Source organism: Heterodontus francisci, chromosome 25 (genome assembly GCF_036365525.1).
Source record: "Heterodontus francisci isolate sHetFra1 chromosome 25, sHetFra1.hap1, whole genome shotgun sequence".
NCBI lineage: Eukaryota > Metazoa > Chordata > Chondrichthyes > Heterodontiformes > Heterodontidae > Heterodontus > Heterodontus francisci.
The window spans coordinates 63,115,798-63,143,117 of NC_090395.1; the positions used below are offsets into that span (position 1 = coordinate 63,115,798).

The 27,320-nt window shown below is 44.0% G+C and overlaps 1 protein-coding gene across 1 annotated transcript in view; it reads left to right on the plus strand.

The window, feature by feature from the left end:
• The first annotated feature begins 6,365 nt into the window (after positions 1–6,365).
• LOC137384031 (uncharacterized) overlaps positions 6,366–27,320 on the plus strand; it is a 102,797-nt gene continuing 81,842 nt past the window's right edge. The window contains exons 1-5 of the mRNA XM_068057596.1: positions 6,366–6,411; positions 6,699–6,804; positions 8,901–8,961; positions 14,627–14,656; positions 16,553–16,577. Of these exons, the coding sequence (XP_067913697.1) occupies positions 6,366–6,411; positions 6,699–6,804; positions 8,901–8,961; positions 14,627–14,656; positions 16,553–16,577 (268 nt within the window). The remainder of the gene's footprint in view (positions 6,412–6,698; positions 6,805–8,900; positions 8,962–14,626; positions 14,657–16,552; positions 16,578–27,320) is intronic.

Consider the following 27,320-nt stretch of genomic DNA (forward strand, 5'->3'; position numbering starts at 1 on the left):
GGGTCCATTCCTGTACTGTCTTGCTATGTCAACCAATCTGGATTTCATATCCTGTGATTTGATTTTTTTTTTTAAATAGAAATGATTTTTCTAAGCTTTTGTCTTTCTACATCTATTGTTTTGTAAGTTAAAGTTCCTAATAAAGAAAAATAAAGAGTACAACTTTAGAATTTAACAGTAATCCAATGACTCTCAAGAATTTATTCTATTCTAATTATCTCATCTCAACAGCTGGGTTATGGTTTCACAGCATGTCACTAGCTTTACAGTACATTAGCTGCATTTTTTGAGATATTAGCAGAAGCCTATTTCTTTCCAGCTTCATTTTATCCACAATTATAAACATCTAGGAATTGGATTTGGAGCTCTTTATACTCTTTGACATAGTAACATTAATACAATGGCTCAATTTGAAAACATGTATAATTGGCCATCTTTGATTGGAAGACCACCACAGCTCAAATAAATTTTTTAATGAAAATCTATTTTCAAGAGGTTTGATGCATATAGTCCACTAGATCAGAAATCAAATGCTTCTCTTCCCTCTGGATGGTTTAGACGAGTGCAGGAGGGTGTCAGAATGCTCACATCCTGTCATCCATAGATATGCATGCTTTGTGCAACCATCACTGGACAGCATTTGGGAGCATAGGCCCCATTTTAAATTTCACCCTACTTCGGCCGAAGACTAAAAGCATCCCAATAATAGTAGAAAATTGGGAGCAAAAAGGAGGAATTAAAACCATCAAAATGACTAGAGAAAAATTCAAGGCAAACTAATGGAACTGAAAGCTGACCAGTCTCCTGGATCTGATGGCCTTCATCCTAGGACCTTAAAAGAAGTGGATGCATTGGTTGTAATCTTCCAAAATTCCCTATATCCTGGAAAGATCCCAGTGGATTGGAAAATTGCAAATCTAAAGCCCTTATTCAAGAAAGGAAGGAGACAGAAAGCTGGAAACTATAGATCAGTTAGCCTAACATGTCATTGGGAAAATGCTGGAATCCATTATTGAGGAAGTAGTATTTAGAAAATCATAATACACCCACACGGTCAACATAGTTCTACGGATGGGAAATTGTTTGACAAATTTATTAGAGTTCTTTGAGAATGTAACAAGCAGGGTGGATAAACGGGACATAGATGTTGTAGTGGGTTTGGATTTCCAAAAGGCATTTAATAACGTGCCACATAAAAGGTTATTGCACAAGAGTTCATGGTAATTGTACAGATAGAGGATTGGCTAACAGAAAACAGACATGGGATAAAAATCAATTTTCAGGTTGGCAAACTAACTAGTGGGGTGCCATAGGGATCAGTGCTGGGGCCTCAACTATTTACAATCTATATTAATGACTTGGATGAAGGGACAGAGTGTATTGCAGCCAATTTGCTACTGATACAAAGATAGGTAGGAAAGCAAGTTATGAAGAAACAGTCTGCCAAGGGAGATATAGGTAGGTTAAGTGGGCAAAAATTTGGCAGAAGTATAATGTGGGAAAATGTGAGATTATCCACATTGATGGGAAGAATATGAAAGCAAAATATTTAAATGGAGATTACAAAATACAGTGTTAGAGGGATCTGGATGTCTTCAAACATTAATCACAAAGTTAGCATGCAGCTATAACAAGTAATTATGAAGGAAAATAAAATGTTGGCCTTTAATGGAAGGGAGATGTAGTATAAAAGTAGTGAAGTCTTGCTACAACTGTACAGCAGTGAGACCACAACTACCTGCAGTACTGTTTATAGTTTTGGCCTCCTTATTTAAGGAGGGATATGCTTGCAATGGAGGCAATTCAGACACAGTTCACTAGGTTGATTTCTGGGATGAAGGGGTTGTCTTATGAGGAAAGATTGGGCTGATGAAGTTTAGAAGAATGATAGGTGATCTTATTGATACAATATTCTGAGGGGGCTTAATAGAGTAGATGCTAAGAGGATGTTTCCTTTTGTGGGGGAATCTAAAACTAGGGGGCATAATATCAGAATAAGGGGTCTCCCATTTAAGCAGTTGAGAAATTTTTTTCTGAGGGTTGTGAATCTATGGAATACTCTACCCCAGAGGGCTGTGAAGGCAGCATCATTGAATATATTAAAGGCTGGGATAGATTTTTTTTTAACTATAGGGGAGTCCAGGATTATGGCGAACAGGCAGAAAAATGGAGTTGAGGCCCAGATCAGATCAGCCATGATCTTATTGAACAGTGGAGCAGGCTTGAGGGACCCTACTCTTGCTCCTTGTTATTAAGTTCAAAGATACAACTGTTACAGCAGTAGAGATTAGCTAACTCTATCCACTGAAGATCAAACCTAGGACATGCAAGCCTGATCCTATCTTTACTTATGTATCCACAGATGCACAATACTATCACTGTTCACTGGATAGTAATCAATAGTAGGAAAGCTTATTTTGCCCAGATATTCCCTCCTCTCATCTTCCAACACAGCACCATCTGCCACCTGTATCAGAATCAGAGGGACAGGCCACTGATTTCTGGTTTGTAGAGCTCAGATTTCCAACACAGGTTGAATTTTTTTTTGCATTGAATTTATTTGAGGCCATTCGTGGAAGGAGGAAGGACTCAACTGAAAATGAAGGCATTTGTTACAAATTTATTGTAATAGGCTTTGAACAAACAATATATATATTTAATTATGCCATCAGTTAATTCTGTACATCAATCTGCTTTCCACTTCTGTAAAACAAGAACTCCGACACAAATGCAGTAGTGACTTTGATTGTAGCACAGAAACATTAGGGCACAGCATTGGTGATGGTGGACGTCGAGCTATTACTGGATTCCCAGTATCTGAAAATGGAAAGCGTACAAGACGTCAGGATGAATTATAAACACTACAGCTGTCCCGCAGAAAATTGTAAATATTCATCTTGTAACTCCAACTGCCAGAGAATGATTTATTCTATCTCCTCTCTTATAGTTGATAAGTCCAGCACTGACTGCTGGACTAACTGCTTGCTGTTACTGCATTGAATTGGCCTTTTCTTGTGTTTGTCTTGATTATTAATGTTGCCCCGCTGTTTGAACACAAAGGGCATCAATGCTGAACCTCATCCAATATCCAAACATGCTCAATTTACAGCACAGATCACTGGATATCTGTGCATTTAGCAACCGAGCTCTCTAACTCCAGTTCCCCCCGCCTCTCTTTCTCCCCACCCCCACACCTCCTCAACCTGCATCTCTTTTACCCCGAATATACACTTAGAGAGCACTTACTCATTTGGAGAGTTGTTTCGCAGCTGCTGATTACCATTTGGTGCCTCTCCTTTATTTTGTGCCAGGTTAGCGAGCAGTAGCAGACAGTTCAACCCTGAGGGCATCACTATTAAATCTTGTACTCAAAATCCTGTACTCAATTAATGTAAACATTAATACTTGTTCACCTATCAGGAGTATCCCAACAACATTCAGGGGCAGGGATGCCAGCAGAATTTCCACTTCTCTACAGTGATGTCACTGCAGCACTCTGTCTTAAATCAGCTAATTTAACACCAAATCTGGGATAAAAATGGAAAGTGTTGCAAGTACTCAGCAGGTCAGGCAGCAGCTGTGGATGCTGGGACCTAGCTGTGGCTCAGTGTCCACAACAGGTGCTACATTTCCTTCACATCAAATCATGATTGAAGGTCAGTCACACTGCATTACATTTAAGTGCTTGCAACTAAACAGAGAGAGCTAGATGTGGAAATTAGTGTTGAGCAGAGGAATGTTCTAGGGGTAGCACTGACACTTAACTTTGAAGCTGAATATAATTCCCATGCACACACTTTTGAATCCTGAAATTCAAACAAGTTGCCAAAGTGAATTGAAATGCAGACGCCAGATATCGAATGGGGGAGGGGAGTCAGCATGAGATCTCACTCCTTATTCTAATCCATTGACAGAAATGAGCATGTCAAGATGTCAGGACAAGAAAGGGTTAGCATAAAACTTGGCTGCAATACTATCCACGGTCATCGATGCTCATTGTCAGGCTTTACTCATGAACTTCAGGCAGATTACAGAAGATTCTATTATAAATTACTGTTCAGTAGTTTCCTGGTGCAGGAAGACTTACCTAGATCTTGTTTATGGAATGGGCTGAGGTGCCATCAAATCAATGTCTGATAGGTTCCGGGCAATATAAACTCCCGCAGCAAACAGCCCAAGGTTTACGATTAAATTCCTATTGGAAAAGGACAGGAAATATGTTTTTGGTTTAAGTTCATTTTTTGAGGCAGAGCAGACTAAATTTGCAGAAAAATGACGAATTTATAATCGCGCCTTTCACAACCTCGGGACATCCAAAAGGACTTTACAGCCAATGAAGTACTATTTGAAATACAGTCATTGTTGTAATGTAAGGGACACAGCAGCCAATTTGCGTACAACAAGCTCCCACGCACAGTAATGTGATAATGACCTGATTATCTGTTTCTGTAATGTTGATTCTCAAGGGAAACAAATGCTGGCCTTGCCAGAAACACTCACCTCCTATGAAAGAATTTTAGAATAGAATAGAATAGAATAGAACAGAACATTACAGCGCAGTACAGGCCCTTCGGCCCTCGATGTTGCGCCGACCTGTGAAACCATCTGACCTACACTATTCCATTTTCATCCATATGTCTATCCAATGACCACTTAAATGCCCTTAAAGTTGGCGAGTCTACTACTGCTGCAGGCAGGGCGTTCCACGCCCCTACTACTCTCTGAGTAAAGAAACTACCTCTAACATCTGTCCTATATCTATCACCCCTCAACTTAAAGCTATGTCCCCTCGTGTTTGCCATCACCATCCGAGGAAAAAGACTCTCACTATCCACCCTATCTAACCCTCTGATTATCTTATATGTCTCTATTAAGTCACCTCTCCTCCTCCTTCTCTCCAACGAAAACAACCTCAAGTCCCTCAGCCTTTCCTCGTAAGACCTTCCCTCCATACCAGGCAACATCCTAGTAAATCTCCTCTGCACCCTTTCCAAAGCTTCCACATCCTTCCTATAATGCGGTGACCAGAACTGCACGCAATACTCCAGGTGCGGTCTCACCAGAGTTTTGTACAGCTGCAGCATGACCTCGTGGCTCCGAAACTCGATCCCCCTACTAATAAAAGCTAACACACCATATGCCTTCTTAACAGCCCTATTAACCTGGGTAGCAACTTTCAGGGATTTATGTACCTGGACATAAGATCTCTCTGTTCATCTACACTACCAAGAATCTTCCAATTAGCCCAGTACTCTTTAAAAAAAATTGGCCAGGACACTGGGGATAACTCGCCCGCTCTTCTTCGGAATAGCGCCACAGGATCTTTAGCCTCAACCTGGGAGAGCAGACGGTTTAACGTTTCATCCGAAAGACAGCACCTCTGACACTGCAGCACTCCCTCAGTACTGCACTGGAGTGTCAGCCTTGATTTTTGTGCTCAAGTCTCTGGAGTAGGGCTCGATCCCAGAACCTTCTTTCTGAAAGATGAGTGTACTACCAACTTTGTTGTTCCATTGATCCCATGTGTATAAAGGATCCCATGTGTATAAAGAACACTACAATAGGGGGGGGGGCAAAGATGATGGATTCGTGATGCCTACCACAGCTGAATAGCCGGCTGACATTTCAGGCCAGGTGCCTGGGCTGTACCTGTATGTGGGGTGGGGGTAGTTTTGGGGGTCTCGGAGGGGGTTGGAAGGGCTGGAAGCCACAGTTATCCCTGTTGTAAAATATAATTTATCCGCCGCAAGCTGAAGGCAGACGGTGAGTCTGAGAATTGGCAATTTCATCACCCTCACCACGCCTGCTCACCTCCTAAAGTCGGTCCTGTCGGTGGCCAGGGTATAGGCCGCTTTAATCATCTCTATGAACCCCCGGCTAGAGCCGGCCTCGGTCTTCTTCGGAGCCGCCATGTTCTCGCCACAAATAGAGGGGGAATGAGGTCGTCGGCGCACAAAACATACAGAAACGGTGTCACAGCCATACTGGTCCTCTAGATGGAATAACCGAGCTCAGATATAAGTTCCGGCAGATGTCAGAGGTCACAGTGTTTTCCATTTATATTTTAAATATTTACTTTTATTTCTAGATCATTTTATTTATTGTGCTGGTTTCTGCCACGTGGTTAAAGTCTATATAAATGTTAATCGTTCTCTATCCAGAAATATAAAAGGCTTCAGAAAAACACATAACATAATTTGTGTTTGACTTTGTGTGTGAAGCCCTTCTAATAAAATATTTTATTGAAAATTTATTTTTGGTCCCCATGACCTTTCTAAAAGTGACTCCAGTAACTTCACGACGGTCTGGGGATTTTAGTTGAATGACTGATTTTTGTGGGGTTTATGATATAAAGAAAAATATACATGAATTCTGCAAATAAAACCAGAAAATGCAAGGAATACACAGCAGGTACTGATAGAAAATGTGCACCTTTCACCAGAATTTTAATTTTTATTTCTACCTAGCAAGATGTAATAGATATTCAAGTCAAACGTTCAAAGCCCAAGGGTCAGAAAAATAATTTGTACGCCGCAGGTTTTAAATTGTTTTCTAGTTTACCCGCCAAGTCTGTTTCCTTCTGTATTTTACCAAGTGACTATTCTTCATAGCGTTAGTATGAGCATGTTGATCGACTGATGGATCTTGCAGTCACACAGTTGTCTGTACCCAAACTTTTTGACTAAAATCGTTAACAGGGAAAACTCCAACCCATCAGTCATTGAGGGGCTTCCTAGAGAACCTGTTGGGTGCAAATGGCATGTTAAACTGTTCAGTATTGCAAGAGAAAGAAAGAAAATGCAGGTAACCTGAAATATTGACAAAAGGACTGTTAATGCAGGAAAAAGAAACTGGACCACTGACTTATAAAGAGCAATTAAGTCAAAATCTGTTTGTTTAATGTATAATTCCAGGATTTTTACCAGTGTCTTAAGGATCAAATTCCATCCTCCTATCCATTTTTATGTGCAAACCTCAAAACAGTTATGTTGATAACCCAAATAAGTTACCATTTCAAGTGTGACTCATTGTTAGAATAGGACTGTTTCTTTTAAAAATTGATTAAGAATATTCACCCTGCAATGAAAGATCAGCAACCTTGAGGTTTTTCACCATATTGCTCCCTCACTAGTCTTTTCATGACATGTGCTGTTTTGCAGCTGAGATAAGGAGCAAATAAATTCATCCTATGTTACTCAATACTTGTGCTGATCTCAGACTCAGTGTCAGGGGGGAATGCAACAGCAGCCTCCCAAGGACCGCTTTGCCCCCCCTCCCCCCCATATCCTCAGTTTCCCTTCTTGTGTGGTACAGGTCAGATCACAAGAGGAGCAAGATATGAGGACTGGTGAATGACATTTCTATGGGGTTCTGCTTGCTACATCAGTGAAACACTGCCTCTTATTAAAATTGGTACTAAACTGGGAGCAGATGGAGTTGTGTTGCCTTTGAATATATTAAAGAGCATCTGGTTTGCAGAGTGATGACCATAAAGTGTTGTGAATTGGACAAGGTCGATCTCTCTTCCCCCGCCTAGGCAGTCAGATAACATTGTGCATATGAATTATTGAAGTTTATTCTATCAGCCATAGTACGCAGCCCTGCTGACATTCCCAGACACCACAAGTGCATTGGCAGAGAACTTAAACTGATAATTTGGCTTTGAATTTCACTGCTGTTTTCATATCACTTCAACTGGACTCATGGAGAAGGATTGTTTATTGTGGGAAACAAAGGTGGTTATTTCATTCTTGAAGTATTTAAGATGGAGGGTAGTGCTTAGAAAAATTTGAGCTTTGGGAAAATAATTGAAAGGCATATTCTTGTTCGATTAATTTATTTAAACATTAAACAAACTGAGAAAATCACAGACAAAGATTCTTCAAGTGAACTCTTTAAAGACATTATAACCTCAGTAGATAGTGAAAAGACTGATTCTATTTGGTTAGAATTAAGGAATAGGAAGAGAAACTGTTACTCTATTGGAAGTTTATTATAGATCAGTGAAGAGTGTCAATGAGATTGGGGGAGTGATAACATTTTTAAATATTCAAAAATAATGGCTGTAATATTGGTTGACCTTAATTACCCATTTGCAAAGTGGGGTAAAAGCAATTAAGTGAAAAAGGAAGGTTATCTACAACATGTCCAGGACTGCTCTCGAGAATGGTTTGATTTTAGTTTAGTTTAACAAGTAAGTGCTGGATTTAGTTTTAGGAAATGTAATGGGGCATTTTTTTTAATACTTGTTCATGGGATGTGGGCGTTAGTGGCGATGCCAGCATTTAATGCCCATTGTTAGCAGGAATGAATCTGAAAGAATCTCTCGACACTCGGGTCTGCTCCAAACGTCAAACAGTTTATTGGGTTATGCCGGCGGGGAGTAGGTCACTGGGCAATCCAGATTCCTCTCCACCGAACAAAGGAAAATCATCAATACTTATACAGTTTCAAACAGTTACTCAACCCATCCTGGCTGGACACGGTCCAATCATAGTGATTATAGATTACATGCATTGATTATTGGAACCAATGAAATTGGTTACTAGGCATTGGGGGACTGCGTGACCAGCTCATGGACAGCTGGGGGGTTACTCATGAACTCATGATGTCTTCCAGACCCCCTTATCCACCGTCCTTGGGTCTTATGTATACATAACATCTTATCTTAACCTTGTTACAGGCTGGTATCTTTGTCAGCATTGCATATGGGCATCTGCTAGAGGCTGCTTGATTAGAGATATTCCGCAGAATGAGCCTTTTTCTGTATGAATCTGTGTGAATCAGCCCTTATAAGGAAAGTAGTCAAGTCAGTTAGCTATGTCCCATGGTGCCTTGCAAACATTTCATTGCTAGCTAGAATTATATGTTATTGGTTATTTGTATAATATTTATTGCAGGTGCCTCTGGCCTGGGAATACACTTCAACACCCATCCCACATTGCCCTTGAGAAGGTGGTGGTGAGCTGCCTTCTTGAACCACTGTGGATTGTGTAGCAGTCAGAAAACCTCAAAGTAGCAGTGACTATAGGTAGCAGTACTGGTAAAATTCCTTCATGCACACCCGAAGTCTCGCCCCCTCCGCATGATGCCCCCGCGGTGGCTGTGGTGGGGAAGAGACGGTCGCCCACCTCCTCCTGGAATGTGTCTTCGCAAAGCAGGGGTGGAAGGAGATGCAGTGGTTTTTATAGTTTTAGAGATACAGCACTGAAACAGGCCCTTCGGCCCACCGAGTCTGTGCTGACCATCAACCACCCATTTATACTAATCCTACACTAATTACATATTCCTACCACATCCCCACCTGTCCCTATATTTCCCTACCACCTACCTATACTAGGGGCAATTGCTAATGGCCAATTTACCTATCAACCTGCAAGTCTTTGGCATGTGGGAGGAAACCGGAGCACCCGGAGGAAACCCACGCAGACACAGGAGGAACTTGCAAACTCCACACAGGCAGTACCCAGAATTGAACCCGGGTTGCTGGAGCTGTGAGGCTGCGGTGCTAACCACTGCGCCACTGTAGAGGTTCATCCCAAGCAGCTCTGTAACACAGGAGTCTGTGCTCTACGGGCTGTTCCCAGGGACGCACACCGAGACAAACATCAACTGCTGCTGGAGGACTATCAATTCGGTGAAAGACGCCCTTTGGTCTGCCCGAAACTTGCAGGTCTTCCAGCGCAAAGAGTTGTCCACGACCGAATGTTTTAGACTGGCACATTCCAAGGTCCAGGACTACGTGCTGAGGGACACACTAAAGCTTGGGGCAGCCGCAGCAAAGGCTCAATGGGGAAAGACCACAGTGTAAGGTCCCTCCACCAAGCTGAACTGAGGGGCTGGATCCATGGGAAACCCCTCGAACTGTATCGGAGAAATTTTGTGTGCTGTAAATATAAAAATGTATATGGCATGACAATGAAATGGAAATGTTGTGAGGCAACTCATGATTGTATAGAAGGTAACTGATCACCTTTGCACTGTTTGTATTCTTTGACTTGATGCTGTTTTAAACTGTTTGGGAATGTAATTTTCACAGATTTTTATGAATAAAGTATATTTTGGAAATAAAAAAAAAACTGGTAAAATTCAACAGTGCAATGCGCTTAGCGGCTATGACAGGTTCCAGCTCTTCATTATGAGATTGAAACCAGTCTGCATTTCTCCTCGCACTTTTGCCGTAGGTGGTCAAAGCTGACTCATAGATGGCATCTCTGATGTGGGCCCACTTGGTCTCAGCATCCCCTGTGGGAGTGTTTTGAAGGGCTGACACAAGTGAATTTAGAAATTTTTGTAACAGCTGTGGGTGAGAAATTCTGCTCGTGTTGATGTGCGGGTGGCCCTTCTGCTTGGAATGATGCAACTTCTTTGGTCTGAGTCTAACCTTGCTGCACACCAGGGAGTGGTCGGTGTTAACATCCGTAGCACTTAAAGCAGCCAGAAGCACTGCACAAAGAACAGCCAGGTGCTGCGCAAACGTCTACTGGCAACACCTATGCAGTCATATTCAACTGGCCTCAGACACCGGAAACATCAGAGGAATGTATGATGGCATTAAGAGAGCTCTTGGGCCAACCATCAAGAAGATCGCCCCCCTCAAATCTAAATCAGGGGACATAATCACTGACCAACGCAAACAAATGGACCGCTGGGTTCAGCACTACCTAGAACTGTACTCCAGGGAGAATGTTGTCACTGAGACTGCCCTCAATGCAGCCCAGCCTCTACCAGTCATGGATGAGCTGGACATACAGCCAACAAAATCGGAACTCAGTGATGCCATTGATTCTCTAGCCAGCGGAAAAGCCCCTGGGAAGGACAGCATTACCCCTGAAATAATCAAGAGTGCCAAGCCTGCTATACTCTCAGCACTACATGAACTGCTATGCCTGTGCTGGGACGAGGGAGCAGTACCTCAGGACATGCGCGATGCCAATATCATCACCCTCTATAAAAACAAAGGTGACCGCGGTGACTGCAACAACTACCGTGGAATCTCCCTGCTCAGCATAGTGGGGAAAGTCTTTGCTCGAGTCGCTCTAAACAGGCTCCAGAAGCTGGCCGAGCGCGTCTACCCTGAGGCACAGTGTGGCCTTCGTGCAGAGAGATCGACCGTTGACATGCTGTTCTCCCTTCGTCAGATACAGGAGAAATGCCGCGAACAACAGATGCCCCTCTACATTGCTTTCATTGATCTCACCAAAGCCTTTGACCTCGTCAGCAGACGTGGTGTCTTCAGACTACTAGAAAAGATTGGATGCCCACCAAAGCTACTAAGTATCATCACCTCATTCCATGACAATATGAAAGGCACAATTCAACATGGTGGCTCCTCATCAGAGCCCTTTCCTATCCTGAGTGGCGTGAAACAGGGCTGTGTTCTCGCACCCACACTTTTTGGGATTTTCTTCTCCCTGCTGCTTTGACGTGCGTTCAAGTCCTCGGAAGAAGGAATTTTCCTCCACACAAGATCAGGGGGCAGGTTGTTCAACCTTGCCCTTCTAAGAGCGAAGTCCAAAGTACGGAAAGTCCTCATCAGGGAACTCCTCTTTGCTGACGATGCTGCTTTAACATCTCACACTGAAGAGTGCCTGCAGAGTCTCATCGACAGGTTTGCAGCTGCCTGCAATGAATTTGGCCTAACCATCAGCCTCAAGAAAACGAACATCATGGGGCAGGATGTCTGAAATGCTCCATCCATCAATATTGGCGACCACGCTCTGGAAGTTGTTCAAGAGTTCACCTACCTCGGCTCAACTATCACCAGTAACCTGTCTCTAGATGCAGAAATCAACAAGCGCATGGGAAAGGCTTCCACTGCTATGTCCAGACTGGCCAAGTGAGTGTGGGAAAATGGCGCACTGACACGGAACACAAAATTCCGAGTGTATCAATCCTGTGTCCTCAGTACCTTGCTCTATGGCAGCGAGGCCTGGACAACGTATGTCAGCCAAGAGCGAAGTCTCAATTCATTCCATCTTCGCTGCCTTCGGAGAATACTTGGCATCAGGTGGCAGGACCGTATCTCCAACACAGAAGTCCTCGAAACAGCCAACATCCCCAGCTTATGCACACTACTGAGTCAGCGGCACTTGAGATGGCTTGGCCATGTGAGCCACATGGAAGATGGCAGAATCCCCAAAGACACATTGTACAGCGAGCTCGCCACTGGTATCAGACCCATCGGCCGTCCATGTCTCCGCTTTAAAGACATCTGCAAACGCGACATGAAATCCTGTGCCATTGATCACAAGTCGTGGGAGTCAGTTGCCAGTGATCGCCAGAGCTGGCGGGCAGCCATAAAGGCGGGGCTAAAGTGTGGCGAGTCGAAGAGACTTAGCAGTTGGCAGGAAAAAAGACAGAGGCGCAAGGGGAGAGCCAACTGTGTAACAGCCCCGACAAACAAATTTTTCTGCAGCACCTGTGGAAGAGCCCGTCACTCTAGAATTGGCCTTTATAGCCACTCCAGGCGCTGCTCCACACACCACTGACCACCTCCAGGCGCTTACCCATTGTCTCTCAAGATAAGGAGGCCAAAGAAAAAAGAAGACTGGTAAAATGGTTGAACTGTGTGGAACAGACTGATTCCTGATGCCTTCATCTTGTAATACTGAGGAAGAAGAGAGGAAATAGCAGAGCCTCTGACTCGACTTGTTCAAATATCTTTGAATTTGGAAATTGAATCAAAGGACTGGAGGGCTGCTAATGTAACACCCCAGTCCAAGAGGGGAGAAAAGGACAAAGTGAGTAACTATGGGCCAGTCAGCCTAACATCAATAGTGTAAGAATATTGGAAATAGAGGTCAATTAACATAATTTCCTTATTGATACTACCCATCATTCTTTGCAGGCTATGCTGCATACTTTGCCAAGGGTGCAGTTGATTTTTATGAATCTCAAGCCATTAAACTTTGACTGGTGACTGATTCTCGTTACCCTCACTGTGAGGCAAAGGAGTTATATGATAAAAGAGGAACAAGGGCCTCAAAAAAACGATAATCCAAAGATAGAGACAAAACCAGGACAATGCAAAGATAGATAGCCAAGTGCAGTCAGGCAAACTGACCAACTTGAAAAACAACCTTGCAAAAAGTTTTGTGGGTGGGTGAGTAACGTTAAATTAGCTGACCATCTTGGATTCTTTGGAAAACAAGCTATTAATCAATAAGGATCTTAGGAATAACAACTATGTATATAGTCTGAGATTCCTGCCAGGAGGAGGCATAAAAACCCAGCATCTTTTGAGCTCAAGGAAGAGGTATCAGTGAAGACTGATTTGAAGAACATCCCACTATCAGAAGACTGCCTAGCTGTCCGAGAACTTAAAGCGACCACACCGCCAACTTGATTGTGACTTCTGCCTATAGAGATCATTTTTATTTTATTTAGAGATACAGCACTGAAACAGGCCCTTCAGCCCACCGAGTCTGTGCCGACCAACAACCACCCATTTATACTAACCCTACAGTAATCCCTTATTCCCTATCACCTACCTACACTAGGGGCAATTTACAATGGCCAATTTACCTATCACCTGCAAGTCTTTGGCTGTGGGAGGAAACCGGAGCACCCAGGGAAAACCCACGCAGACACAGGGAGAACTTGCAAACTCCACACAGGCAGTACCCAGAATCGAACCCGGGTCCCTGGAGCTGTGAGGCTGCGGTGCTAACCACTGCGCCACTGTGTTGTTTTAATCTCTATTATTACTGTGGGAGCATAACATTGATTTGATCCCTCTATTATTGCAATTGTCCTCTAATTTTTTGTTACTTTTACCTGTTTCATTTAACTATTAATAAATGAGACATTGATAACCATTTCACGTCACGTCCAAATCTGTTATAATAGTCGATAGATTTCCACAGGCTATCATGTGAAGTAAAACTAATCTTCACTTAGAAACACGTGGCTTAATTGAGGCAGCATCTGTGGAGTTAGAAACAGTTCGGCTCGATGCCTGACTTACTGGGTGTTTCTGGCATCCTCTGTTTTTTATATCAGACCTGAAACATTAACTCAGTTTTTCTCACCACAGATGCAACCTGCTTAGTGTTGCTCCAAACTCCATTCTCTAGCTACCATCTCCACCCCTCTCACTGGCCACAGTCTGGGATTTAGCTAGTCTGTTCACAACCTTGGTGTCACACTTGACCCCAAGATGAGCTTCCAATCTCATATGCACACCATCACTAAGACTGCCTGTTTCCACCTCCGTAATATTGCCTGACTTTGCCCCTGTCTCAGCTCATCTGCTGCAGAAACCCTCTTTCATGCCTTTGTTACCTCTGGACTTGACTATTCAACACTCTCCTGGCTGGTCTTTCACATTCTACCCTCTGTAAACTTGAGGTCAACCAAAACTCTGCCGCCCGTGTCTTAATTCGCACCAAGTCCCGTTCCCCTATCACGTCTTGCCCTCCCTAAACCTCTGTGCCTCTTTACCTCACTTACCTCTTTTAAGACACTCCTTAAAACCTATTTGACCAAGCTTTTGGCCATCTGACCTAATATCTCCTTTTGTGGTTCAGTCATACTTGTTTTAGAATGCTCCTGTGAAGCACCTTGGATGTTTTATTACGTTGTTGTGGTTGTTGTTGCTGTTCTTTTCCTGTTCTTATTTCAGGCTTCCACACCTGTAGTATTTTGCTTTTGGGTTAGTTAAGGGCAGTCAGTATCTACAAAAGACACATCGCATCTGACAAATTTAATAGCTCACACAGATGCAATAGGCTGAATAGGTTCCTTATTTTTCTTTTATTTCCAAAATATACTTTATTCAAAAAAATCTGTAAAAAAATACATTACCAAACAGTTTCAAACAGCACCAAATCAAAAATTACAAACAGTGCAAAGGAGATCAGTTTCCTTCAATACAATCATGAGTTGCCTCACAACCCTTCCATTTCATTGTCGTGCCAGATACATTTTTACATTTTACAGGAGACAACATTTTCCCGATACAGTTCGAGGGGTTTCCCATGGATTCAGCCCCTCAGTTCACTATGGAGGGAGGACCTTATACAGTGGTCTTTCCCCATTGAGCCTTTGCTGCGGCTGCCCCAAGCCTTAGTGCGTCCCTCAGCACGTAGTCCTGGACCTTGGAATGTACCAGTCTGCAACATTCGGTCGTGGACAACTCTTTGCGCTGGAAGACCAGCAAGTTTCGGGCAGACCAAAGGGCGTCTTTCACCGAATTGATAGTCCTCCAGCAGCAGTTGATGTTTGTCTCGGTGTGCGTCCCTGGGAACAGCCCGTAGAGCACAGACTCCTGTGTTACCGAGCTGCTTGGGATGAACCTCGACAAAAACCACTGCATCTCTTTCCACACCTGCTTTGCAAAGACACATTCCAGGAGGAAGTGGGCAACCGTCTCTTCCCCACCACAGCCACCGCGGGGCGTTGTGCGGAGGGGGTGAGACTTCGGGCGTGCAGGAAGGATCTGACGGGGAGGGCTCTTTTCACCACGTGCCAAGCTACATCTTGGTGCTTCTTTGAAAGTTCTGGTGATGAGGCATTCTGCCAAATGACTTTGGCGGTCTGCTCGGGGAACCATCCGACAGGATCCACAGTCTCCTTTTCCCGTAGGACCGTGAGGATATTCCATGCAGACCACTGCCTGATGGATCGGTGGTCCAAGGTGTTTTCCCACAGAAACTGCTCCATGAAGGATAGGTGGTACGGCACAGTCCAACTGGATGGAGCGTTGAATAGGTTCCTCATGTATTATAAACTGCATTGTTCCCATTCCTGATTGTTATGCAGCAACCCCTGTTGGAAAATGCATGAATGAATGTTGGGTGAGGATAAGATTGGCTGAAATGTGATGCTACCCACAGTTGGATAGCCAGTCATTCTTGCTATGCAGGCTCATACATGACCAGTGCCCATACATCGGAAAACTGTTGCACCAACATGAGACAGAAGAGATAGGAGATGGGGAGACAGGGGAGAACAGGACTGAAAACAGGCTGTGAATGGGGAAAAAAATCAATGAAAGTTCTTGACGGGTCTGGTCAAACTCCTCAGTTTATCCTGCCAACCTTCATTGCCTCAGCTTAAACATGAAGAGTGCCGCCTGGTCTGTTGCCTCTTGAATAACGCTTTAGCAGACAAGGAATGAGTGGGACGGAATTGGAGAGAAAAAATTGCCCCAATCCATTTTGAAAAAATGAACGGACTTCATAACAATGTAAAATAAAACAGAAAATGCTGGAAATACTCAGTGAGTCAGGTAGTATCTGTGGAGAGAGAAACAGAGTTTCAACATTACAGGCCCAATTTTAATTCAAAGTGGGCCCAAATAGTTTCAGTTGATAACCTTTTATCAGAACTGCCAGCAGTTGCTTTTGCCATTAGGATATATATTAATATTAAATGAAATAAAAGCAGATGAAAACACCGTTTGAAACTAGATATCAAAAAGTGAGCAGAGTCTAATAAAAGGAGCCCTTGTTTTAGGTACTGGTGATGGTCTCTTTAAGAAATGGGTGGGGTTTCTGAGTTGATAATCAGGTGACTCAGGTCTCTGCATTTTTAATCTACACTTAAGAGGAAAGAGCACAGTGCAGAGCAAGGTGAGGGGTTGTTGTAGTTATTTGTGAAAGTTTGTCTTTTTTTAACTGAAATAGTTGGAGAAAGCATGTGGATTTTATTTTAAAATGTAATTGGGTGCACTTGGAACTTTACTTTTTAAAAACAATTTGCATATTTATTCTTTTAAATTCCACTATCTCCCTTCCCAGAAACCATTAACTCCTTGCAAGTGCCAAAGGAGGGGGAGTGCAGTCACACTTCATTATCTAGTTCAAGTGGGTGTTGGTCACACTTTTGGCTGCAATATTGAACCAATGTTAATCAGAGGTGGGATAGTTGGCACTAGCATTGCAACTGGCTGATGTGTCCCCAGTTTAGGAATGGGTCTGCTATCAGATTGCTATCTGCCAACACCTGTTGGAAGTGTGGGTATTGGACTTTGGTGGAATCAGGATCAGCTGGGAGTGTCTTTGTGGTCAAATAGAAAGAACTGGCATTTAAATAGTGCCTCAGGATTTCCTAAGGAATGTAACAGCCAATAAATTACTTCTGAAATGCAATCACTATTGTAGGCAAATCTAGGATCTATTTGCACACAAAGTCCCAACAAACAGTGAAGAGATAAATGACTAGTTAATCTGTTTTACTTGTGTCAGTTGTGGGACATATACTGGGAAAATGGGAAGAAAACAAATAACTAACTGGACCCAAAACTAGAGGCCAATTTAGAAACTTTATTCAGATGACAGAATTTTGGCTTATAATCTTCAAATAGCTTCAAATTAATAATATCTCTTGGCCACACAATACTATTCTTGCTAGCTTGACACACATAGAAATTGTACATCACATGTGTAATGATTCTTGTTGAACTTCATACTTCGCAGCCAGGCAATGAGTGGGAGCAATGTTTGTTCTGCCCAAGTGCTGTTCCTCACTATTGACTGTAGATTTGTTTGATGTTTGCCTTAAATTCTCTTCTCCAGGTGTCATGGGGTGATGAAGTGATATCATTCCTCCAATCCATGCCCGACCCACATGATATTTTTGGTTTCGACACTTCTGCACACCACCCTATAAAGTTCTTAACCCTTATCTAGGGTTTCATTTCTTCAGTCAAAAGGTCCCATTATCCAGTAATCAGCTTAATTTCATCAGCTCAGACCCGAAGAAGGGTCACTGACCCGAAACGTTAACTCTGCTTCTCTTTCCACAGATGCTGCCAGACCTGCTGAGTGATTCCAGCATTTCTTGTTTTTGTTTCAGATTTCCAGCATCCGCAGTATTTTGCTTTTATGACAATTCATTATCAGGTTGAAAGCATTAATCCTGAAGCATTCTTTCAAAAGTCAGGCTGTCTAATCAGCTGCTTCCTTGCCCAGATATGCCTTCACTCTTCCACTGTCATTTTAGCGAGTTACAGTTCTTCTACATCTAAACCTTGCAATTAGCAGGATGCCTCTTGCACGATTACATTAGTTTGCACATCCATAGTTCCTTTTCCAGCATGATTTGTAGTTTCAGTAAAAGCTAATTTATCACACATTTAACAAATTTTCAGCTCAAGCTAAGCTTTAACATTTTAAATGTTAGGATAGAAGATTGACTAGCTGACAGGAAAATGGGTCATTTTCCAGTTGGCACGATGTTGCTAGTGGTGTGCCACAGGGACCAGTGCTGGGGCCTCAACTTTTTACGATTTATATAAATAACTTGGATGAAGGGACGAAAGATATGGTCCCTAAATTTGCTAATGGAGGCAAAGAAAGATAGAAAAGTAAGTTGTGAAGAGGGCATAAGGAGGTTACAAAGGGATATAGATAGGTTAAGTGAGCGAGCAAAAATCTGGCAAATGGAGTATAATGTGGGGAAATGTGAAATTGTCCATTTTGGCAGGAAAAGAAAAGGAAAAAAAAGAAGTCTATTGTCTAAATGGTGAGAGATTGCAGAGCTCAGATGCAGAGGGAGCTGGGTGTCTTAGCGCATGATCTGCAAAAGGTTAGTATGCACGTTCAGCAAGTATTTAGGAAAGCTAATAGAATGTTATCATTTATTGTGAGGGGAATTGAATACAAAAGTAGAGAGGTTATGCTTCAGTTAGACAGGGCATTGGTGATACCACATCTGGAATACTGTGTACAGTCTCTTGGCATTTTTTCACGGACGAAGATTTTGGGAAGGTTGTATTCGTCGGTTGCAGGCCCGCTGGTGGCTAATCAGGCCTATCTGTGACCGGCAGATTCTCCCACAGTGGGTACAAGTGAAGGCGCAGTCGCTTCTGGGGGCAATTGGACCTATCCTTCTCCTTTTCTCTTTCATGCTGGTTCTTCGCTAAGTCTCAAAGGTATCTGTAGCCCTCCTGATGTAGCATCTCCAGGCATCATGATCTATGGCCTGCGCTTCCCACTGGCGATGGTCGATGTGGCACACAGAGAGGGATTTCTACAGGGAGTCCTTGAAACGTTTGCATGGGGTCTCTCTGTTCCTTTTACCCGTGGCCAGCTCTCCATACAACACGATCTTGGGCAGGTGACTGTTGTCCAACGTGACCCACCCAATGCAGATGGCTTTGCAGGAGGATGGCCTTGATGCTGGTGATGTTGGCTGTTTCCAGGACTTCAATGTTTGAGATGTGGTCCTGCCAGCAGATCGTGAGGATGCTGCGGAGGCAGCGCTGTTGGAAGCACTCTAGAAGGTGTACGTGCCGGGGGTATAGGACCCATGACTCGGCGCCCTACAGAAGGCTGGTGAGGACTACGGCTTTGTACACTTTGAATTTGGTGTGTGCTCTGAGGCAGTGGTTGCTCCACACGTTTGTAAAGTCTGCCGAATGTACTGTTTGCTTTTGAGAGCCTATTGTCCACTTCCTTGTCTATGGTGGCATCAAACGAGATGACGCTCCCCAAATAAGTAAATTGCTTGACGGCATTTGGCTCGGTTCCCTCGATGACAATGCTTGGTGGTCTATATTCTTCTTGGGGTGCAGGCTGATGCAGGGCTTCAGTTTTCTTTAAACTGATTTTTAGTCTAAAGAGTTGTGCTGCCTCGGAAAAGTGTGTTATACGTTGCAGGTCTGACTGACTGTGGGCCAGGAGAGCACAGACATCGGCGAAAAGACGTTCATGGATGAGTTTTTCTTGTGTCTTTGTGTGAGCCTGAAGATGCTTGAGGTTGAAAAGGCCTCCATCAGTGCAGAAGCGTGCGCAAATTCACTCCTCAAGGTCTTCCGTTGCCTGCCTGCTGCAGCACCATACTGAAAAAGATGCTGAATAGGGTTGGGGCCAGCGCACATCCCTGCTTCACACCATTGGAGATATGGAAGGGATTTGAGAGGTCTCTGTTTTGCTTGACTTGTCCGTACTGATTTTCATGAAACAGCTTCACCATGGTCAGGAACCTGGGTGGGCATCCAGGTTTTTCAAGGATTTTTCAAAGTCCATCTCTGCTCACAGTGTTGAATGCCTTGTTAGGTCTACGAAAGTGATGTACAGGCCTTTGTTTTGCTCACAACACTTTTCTTGTAATTGTCTGAGGGCAAATACAATATCTGTGGTGCCTTTGTTTGCTCTGAAACCACATTGGCTCTCTGGAAGGTTTTCTTCTACAATGGTAGGCCCAAGCCTGTTCAGAAGTATTCTAGCCAGGATCGTCCCAGCAATAGAAAGGAGGGTGATCCTACGGTAATTGGAGCAGTCTGATTTTTCTCCTTTGTTTTTGTACAAGGTGATGATAATGGCGTTACGAAGGTCCCGTGGAATCCTGCCCTGTTCCCAGCAGGACGTGAAAATCTCATGGAGCTTGGTGTATGGGCAGAGCCACCATGCTTCAAGGCTTCGGGTGGAATTCTATCGGCTCCGGGGGCTTTGTTGTTGTTCATCTGGTTGATGGCGGTCACAGTTTCCTCCAGAGTTGGGCTCTCATCCAGGTCGTCTTTGATGGGCTGTTGTTGGATGTGATTGATGGCAGTATCATGCACTGTGCACTTGGCGCTGAAGAGAGTTTCAAAGTGCTCCGACCAGCGTTCCAGGACTGACTCCTTGTCCGTGTGTAGGGTTTTGCCATCGGTGCTTCTCAGGGGGTTTTGGGTTTGATATGCTGGTCCATAGACAGATTTTAGTGCTTCATAGAAACTTCTTATGTCGTCCGTATCAGTGTACAGTTGAATTTTTTCCGCAAGTGCAATCCAGCAGTCATTTTGGATGTACCTCAGTTTACATTGAAGGATGCTGCATGCTTGACGATAGGCTGTCTTTTTCTCTTGGCTGGCCGGCTGAGCCTGATGAGCTGACCTTTTTATTTTTAGCAGATCTTGAATTTCCTTGTCATTTTCATCAAACCAGTCCCGATTCTTCTTGGTGCTGGGTCCGATGACCTCGTTGGAAGTATCCAGTACTGCAGCTTTGATGTGTTCCCAGAGATCTTCTGGAGTGGAATCAGCAGTGAGATCAGGATGTTCCAGTCTAGTCTGTAAGGTTGCTTGATATCTATCTCTGTAAGATGAGGTTTACAGGTTGCTGACTCGAAATTGTTGTCTCCAGGCCTGTTCTTGGGCTTAGGCTTGAAGTTTATTTCCCCCAAAAATGTACTTTATTCATTAAAAAAAATACATTACAAAACAGTTCAAAACAGCATCACGTTGACATTCCAAAAGGTGCAAAGGCTTGAGGTTTTTTTTTTGATTTCCAAAATATACTTTATTCATAAAAATCTGTAAAAAAAAAAAAAATTCATTACAACACAGTTCCAAACAGCACCAAAAAATACAAAGTGTGCAAAAGAGATCAGTTTCCTTCAATGCAGGAGTGAGTTGCCTCACAACACTTCCATTTCATTTTTCATGCCATATACATTTTACAGCAAACAAAAATTTTCCGGATTCAGTTCGAGGGGTTTTCCATGGATCCAGCCCCTCAGTTCACCTTGGTGGGAGGACCTTACACAGTGGTCTTTCCCCATTGAGCCTTTGCCGCGGCTGCCCCAAGCTTTAGTGCATCCCTCAGCATGTAGTCCTGGACCTTGGAATGTGCTAGTCTGCAACATTCGGTTGTGGACAACTCTGCGCTGGAAGACCAGCAGGTTTCAGGCAGACCAAAGGGCATCTTTCACCGAATTGATAGTCCTCCAGCAGCAATCAATGTTTATCTCGGTGTGCATGCCTGGGAACAGCCCGAAGAGCACAGACTCCTGTGTTACAGAGCTACTCAGGATGAACCGCGACAAAAACCACTGCATCTCTTGCCACACCTGCTTTGCAAAGACACATTCCAGAAGGAGGTGGGCAACCATCTCTTCCCCACTACAGTCACCTCGAGGGTGGAGGGGGTGAGACTTCGGGCGTGCAGGAAGGATCTGACGGGGAGGGCTCCTCACCACCAGCCAAGCTACATCTTGGTGCTTGTTTGAAAGTTCTGATGATGAGGCATTCTGCCAAATGACTTTGGCAATCTGCTCGGGGAACCATCTGACAGGCTCCACCATCTCCTTTTCCTGTAGGGCCTTGACATTCCATGCAGACCACTGGCTGATGGATTGGTGGTCAAAGGTGTTTTTCCGCAGAAACTTTTTCACGAAGGATGGGTGGTACGGCACAGTCCGACTGAATGGAGCGTTCCGCGGCAATGTGACCAGACCCATCCTTTGCAACACCGGGGACAGATAGAACCTCAGCATGTAGTGACACTTGGAGTTTGCATACTGGAGCTTTACACACAGCCTGATGCAGCCGCACGCGAAGGTAGTCATCAGGATGAGGGCGATGTTGGGTACGTTTTTCCCGCCCTTACCCAGAGGTTTGAACATCATGTCCTTCCGGACCCAGTCCATTTTGGATCCTCAGATGAAACGGAAAATGGCTCGGGTGACCGCCACAGCGCAGGAGAGGGGTATGGGCCAGACCTGCGCCACGTGGTGAGAAACACCAGCTTAAAACCACAGGGGTGGGGGGGCTTGTCACATGACAGTCACCTAGTGATTCAAGCATGGTAGTTAGCATATTTCTTCTTGCTAAAAAGAACAGGGAGTTCCCTTAAACTTCCTGGGTCTTGGTTCTTGCTGGGATGAGCAGACATTTCGTCTTCACCTCACAGGCCTTGCAATATAGGATACAGTGTGGCAAATTAGATGGCCGCCTTAAGCTGCTAGCAAAGTCATCTTTTATCTGTTCCTTTTTTAAATTTCTTTTTTAAACTATAAGTTCAGGTCTCCAGTCAGTGGATTAAAGAAAATTAACATTCAACAAAGCACGTTGGTGTGACATTATGTATGTTTTATTACAAATCATTGTGTCATGCTACCTAAAATTAAGTTTCTGGAAAAATTGAACTCTATGGAAATGGTCCAATACCCACGCCAATGATAATAGTTTAGAGATACAGCACTGAAACAGGCCCTTCGGCCCACCGAGTCTGTGCCGACCATCAACCACCCATTTATACTAATCCTACACTAATCCCGTATTCCTACCAAACATCCCCACCTCTCCCTATATTTCCCTACCACCTACCTATACTAGTGGCAATTTATAATGGCCAATTTACCTACCAACCTGCAAGTCTTTTGGCTTGTGGGAGGAAACCGGAGCACCCGGAGAAAACCCACGCAGACACTGGGAGAACTTGCAAACTCCTCACAGGCCGTACCCAGAATTGAACCCGGGTCGCTGGAGCTGTGAGGCTGCAGTGCTAACCACTGCGCCACTGTGCCGCCCACTTGTGCCTGTGTGCCTGCAAAAGAAGAATGTGGCAAGCAGTTGTAATGGCGCCAAAGAGATTGTAACAAGGACATTGCTGACAAGTAGCAAGCACAGAGACCTTGAGGATGGTTTAAAAAAAGATAAAGAAGGAAGACACCAGACGTCTGAATTTATGGTCTGGGAACAATAAATAAGGCAATGGGACTGATCACTACCCTTAGCTTTACAAAAGCCTCAAAGAAGGGAAGTAAAATTGTTGTCAGACTAGAGAAACCAGTGGAAGCCTGAAGGTGACGCGCTCCAGAAGAGGATGACATTCCCCAGGGACATAATTATATGTGAGCATGGGTCCACGGTACATAATGTAAATGAATCCAGGCAAAGTTAGCTAATCGTGTCATTGAGTAACTACTGAAGATTAATCAAACTCTGACACTCTCTCTCTCTCTCTCTCTCCCTGGGAATTAGCTGGGCTATATTAGGTGTCTTATGGATCATTTAAACAAACAAAATTGCCTTTGGTGTGCCTGCACCTTGGCATGTTTAATGCATTGAAGGTGTTATGAAAACGCAGGTTGTTCTCCGAAGGAGGAATGACAACATTAATTCTACTGCATGTGCTAATCTCTCACATTCATAGTTAGCACAAGTCCACTTTCTGATTTTTCTGATCTGGCCAGTATACTGTCTGACGTTAAGGGCCTTCTCTGTCCAGGCCAATTTGGAAACTGCAGTGCTGGCTGCTGACTTATATGGACAAGTTGAAAGGTCAACTTGCTTGTGGCGAGAGTCAAGAAGGGAGGAGGCTCACATGGACCTATTGGGCCAATTGGCCTGTTTCTGTGTAAGTCTTAAATAAAGTTGGCAGATCTTTAAATGCTTCGCTGGACAAAACGAAAGCTTAAAGAGGGGCCCAATGTCTCTGATAGCAAGAGAGTGAGGTAGTTTAAATTGCATTCAAATTCAAATTGAGTGTGGTGCAAAGTCTTTTCAGTTTTACACCAATGCTAATCTCGTTGCTTGGAGATGAGTTGTTAAAGGCCCAAAGTGACTCTGAAATGAAGTCAGCGAGATTGCCTTCAGCACACATTTACTCTTGTAACTACAGTTGCAGTTGAATGCAGTCTTAAGTCACCAGATCTTTTTTGGCCTCCTTGTCTCGGGAGACAATGGGTAAGCGCCTGGAGGTAGTCAGTGGTTTGTGGAGCAGCGTCTGGAGTGGCTGTAAAGGCCAATTCTAGAGTGACAGACTCTTCCACCGGCGCTGGTTGTCGGGGCTATTACACAGTTGGCTCTCTCTTTGCACTTCTGTCTTTTTTCCTGCCAACTGCTAAGTCTCTTTGACTTGCCACTCTTTAGCTCTGGCAATCACTGGCAACTGACTCCCACAATTTGTGTTCAATGTCACAGGACTTCATGTTGCATTTGCAGATGTCTTTAAAGTGGAGACATGGACGGCCGGTGGGTCTGATACCAGTGACGAGCTCGCTGTACAATGCGTCCTTGGGGATCCTGCCATCTTCCATGCGGCTCACATGGCCAAGCCATCTCAGGCGCCTCTGGCTCAGTAGCGTATATATGCTGGGGATGATGGCCGCCTCGAGGACTTCTGCGTTGGAGATATGGTCCTGCCACATGATGTCAAGGATTCTCCATAGGTAGCGAAGGTGGAATGCGTTGAGACGTCGCTCTTGGCTGACATACGTTGTCCAGGCCTTGCTGCCGTAGGGCAAGTTACTGAGGACACAGGCTTGAAACACTTGGGCTTTTGTGTTCCGTGTCTGTGCCATTTTCCCACACCCTCTTGGCCAGTCTGGACACAGCAGCAGACTCCTTTCCCATGCGCTTGTTGATTTCTGCATCTAGAGACAGGTTACTGGTGATAGTTGAGCCTAGGTAGGTGAACTCTTGAACCACTTCCAGAGCATGGTCGCCGATATTGATGGATGGAGCATTTCTGACGTCCTGTCCCATGATGTTCGTTTTCTTGAGGCTGATGGTTAGGCCAAATTCGTTGCAGGCAGCCGCAATCCTGTCAATGAGTCTGTGCAGACACTCTTCTGCATGGGATGTTAAAGCAGCATCGTCAGCAAAGAGGAGTTCCCTGATGAGGACTTTCCATACTTTGGTCTTTGCTCTAAGACGGGCAAGGTTGAACAACCTGCCATCTGATCTTGTGTGGAGGAAAATTCTTTCTTCTGCAGACTTGAATGCATGTGAGAGCAGCAGGGAGAAGAAGATCCCAAACAGCGTAGGTGTGAGTAGTAAACAGGTGTAAGTAAGTAGGTGTAAATAGTGTTAAGTACTTAAATACATCATGTATGGCAGCATCTGTGGAGAGAGAAACAGAGTTAATGTTTCAGGTCTGTGACCTTTCATTGGATCCTTTAAAAGCACCTCAGCCCCTGGTGTGAAGTTGTTCCTTTAAATGAGAGGCAAATGGGACTATTGTTAAATTCTACCTGGAATGTCTGAGAAAATGCTTAATTGACAATGAATTCAATTCACCTCACAAGTGGCTCTGTCTAGCCCTTGATATCAACCTACACAGGATTAGCATCTGTGAAATATTTGTACTTACTGTATTTATGACACATTTTTGAAGCACTGACGCACCTTAGAGTTTATAATGGCTATTCGGGGTCACAAAACTGCTAACCTGTGAGGCAGCTCTCTGAACATTCACCTCATTTACACCAACCTAAACAGTTTGCTTTGCATTGGTTAGAAAAGCCTTTTTATTTTTATATTGAGAATCTAGGTTAAGGTACTGGATAGCACTAAGGTTGAAAAAAGTGACTGAGGATGCGGTTAAAGATTAAATGCGGGGAGTGGTGGGACTGCAAATCTTGGAAATCTGAAATAAAGCGAAAATGCTGGAAATACTCAGCAGTCTCATTGAATTTACTGCACAGAAACAGGCCATTCGGCCCAGCTGATATATGCCATGAGCCTCCTCCTACCGCTCTTCGTCTAACCCCATCAGCAACTGACCAGAGGAAGAAAAACTTTACCATTTCCAAATTAAATTTTTCTTTTAATACTCAACCACCGTGCAAAAGCCTCAAATGAGAGCGAACCATGCCTGGGACTGTACATCCATTTCCAAATGGACCTTCACCAACGTATCACGACTATTTCTCCCATGCTTGTTTTCCTTTGTTATCTCTTGCCCCACCCCCACCTCACTTGCTTATAATCTGTGACTTTTCTAATATTTGTCAGTTCCGAAGAAGGGTCACTGACCCGAAACGTTAACTCTGCTTCTCTTTCCACAGATGCTGACAGACCTGCTGAGTGATTCCAGCATTTCTTGTTTTTGTTTCAGATTTCCAGCATCCGCAGTATTTTGCTTTTATATCAGAAAAACAGCATCTAGTCTGAGAGAGGCTTGGGAATGTAACAACAGAGGAAGAACAGTTGATTTTTGCTTCTGTTGAAAACATGCAAGAAGATCCCTCCATTTGTAGTGCTGCATGTGGAGTCACTCTTTTGAAAATATTTTGTATAGATTGTTTGCTTTTGCAGGTTGGCGAGAAAGGAGAATAAGCCCCCATGCGGGCGGGGGATTCTGTTGTGCTGTGGATTGCTGTAGGGGAGAGTACGTGGATGTTGCCTGGTTTCTTTATTCCATGCCGATACTGCACATTTGAAACTCTTGCATCATGACCTCAGGACGTCCCAAAGTGCTTTACAGCCAATGAAGTACTTTTGATATGCAGTCACTGCTGTAATGCGGGAAGCGCGGCAACCAATTTGCGCACAGCAAGCTCCCACAAATTGTAATGTGAAAATGACCAGATGATTTTTTTTAATGTCAATTGAGGGATAAATCTTGGCCAGGGTATTTTCTAAGCTCCGACTTTATGTAAAGCTGTGCTGTCTGTAATTTGTTGCTTTACATAGTATTTACAGCACAGAAACAGCCCATTTCGCCTCATTGCTCTGTGTCAGAGTTTATTCCCCACAGGAGCCTCCTCCCACCTTACTTCATCTCGCCCTATCAGCATTATCCTTCTATTCCTTTCTCCCTGGTGTGTTTATCTGGCTTCTCCTTAAATGAATCAATACTACTCGCCTCAACTACTCCACG